We start from the raw sequence: 1,731 nt of genomic DNA on the forward strand, positions 1-1,731 counted from the left end.
AACGTTACTCCATAATTTGATTTAGCAAAATATATTATCTCATCATTCAGACCTGGCTCCAATTCCCCAAACTGATTGCAAGGAAAGGCCAGCACAGTGAAATGGTATGGTCCAAACTCTCGCTGGAGTTCCTGGAGCATGTTGTAATTTTTTCCTGTGTGCTGACAGTAACTAGCCACGTTTACAACCAGAGCTGCCTTCAGACAAATAGAAAATTAGAAAAGAAATAAAAAAAGAAAGCTGATCAAATCATTACTGATAAGTATCTTTCTTTCTCATTTATCTTGGCTATTTCAGCACAGAAAAGTCTATGTTTCACAGAAAAATCTAGTGTTTCACAGATCAGTTTCACTATTAAAAAAATAGACAGCATTTAAATCATAGGTATTAAGTAGAAGCAACTATACAATTCAGACAAAGCAAAGCACTTTTTAGTTCACTTTAGTTTATGTGAATTTATGAAACAAACTTACTTTCTGCCACTGAAATAAAAGTTTGCCTAGCACTGCAAGCATTAGGAAAATCCTAACATCAATTGTTCAAATGAATGTATGCATTTAGTCACCAAATTCAAGATTTTTAGTCAACAGTGGTTCACTGACACAGACACCTACTGACTATGCTTACATTTGTAGTCTTTATAATAGAATAAAGAACAATGTAAGAACTGATCTATCAAACCAGACCCTGCTGGTAATTATCAGATACTTCTGCCAAGTTCAAAAATTGAAGCTGATACAGCCAGATTCAGTTTTTAAAGTTTGCAGAGGCATCTGACAGTTACCAACAGAGTCTGGTTTGATAAGCCAGTTCTTACATTGTGCTTTATTTTATTATAAAAACTGCAAATGTAAGTCAGTTAATTTCTGTTTTTTGCAGGGGATATTCCTGGTTCCTGAAATCAGATAGTAGAGAGAATGAACTAGTGAAAGTTTTCAGTTTATCTATTTATTTTTAACTTCAGTACCTTGGATTTCCATTTCCAGATATTCCTAACGTGCTACTATTACGCAGAAAGAATACAGCGGCAAGTCTGCCTGACCATCTAAAAAAATTGAAATTACTTACTTTGCCTCGATATCTCTCCAAGGACATGGTTCTTCCTTTCCAATCCTTCACTTCAAAGGAATAAAAGTCTTTGTATCTGGGTTTTAAGAACTTGAGCTGCAGCAGGCCTAGTATGGCTGTGCATAACACCATAGAAATGAAAATAATGAAAACCTTGTTTTTCAGCTTTGAGCTTTTTTGTGTATATGTTGCAAGGGGCAGAGACGGCTCCATTTTGGAGAATTTTTTAGGGGAAGTTTCAACAGGCCTGGAATGTGAGGAGGAGCTGAAGCCCAGCCACAGAAAGCTGGGATTGGAAGAAAGCTGAGGATGGGAGGGAGGGAGGGAGGGAGGGAGAGAGCTGACTCTAGTCTGGCTGAATTTTTCATTTTGTTCAGATCTGATTGTATAAGAGGCTCTTAAGGATGGGATGCTATTTGTAAAGTATCTACACCAGTGTTTCTCAATCTTGGCAACTTTAACATGGGTGGACTTCAACTCCCAAGTATGGGTGGCTGGAGAATTTTGGAAACTGAAGTCCACTCATCTTAAAGTTTCCAAGGTTGAGAAATACTGAACCACATAATCATATTAGGACATTTTAACAGATGTCCCTTTGGGCCCATTGCCCTAACCGCACTAAAAACCCTGAGATGGTACATCAGCTTTCCTCAGTCTGGAGCT

The 1,731-nt window shown here is 37.7% G+C and overlaps 1 protein-coding gene across 1 annotated transcript in view; it reads right to left on the bottom strand.

Annotated features, from left to right (window-relative positions):
* The window catches only part of GPX8 (glutathione peroxidase 8 (putative)), a gene marked incomplete in the record, with an annotated part of 6,320 nt that extends 5,015 nt beyond the window's left edge, over positions 1-1,305 (bottom strand). Inside the window, 2 exon segments of the mRNA XM_015811770.1 lie at positions 1-197; positions 1,069-1,305. Of these exon segments, the coding sequence (XP_015667256.1) occupies positions 1-197; positions 1,069-1,281 (410 nt within the window).
* Between the last annotated feature and the right edge of the window lie 426 nt (positions 1,306-1,731).

The sequence above is a fragment of the Protobothrops mucrosquamatus genome, unplaced genomic scaffold (assembly GCF_001527695.2).
Source record: "Protobothrops mucrosquamatus isolate PMUCROS unplaced genomic scaffold, P.Mucros_1.0 scaffold48, whole genome shotgun sequence".
NCBI lineage: Eukaryota > Metazoa > Chordata > Lepidosauria > Squamata > Viperidae > Protobothrops > Protobothrops mucrosquamatus.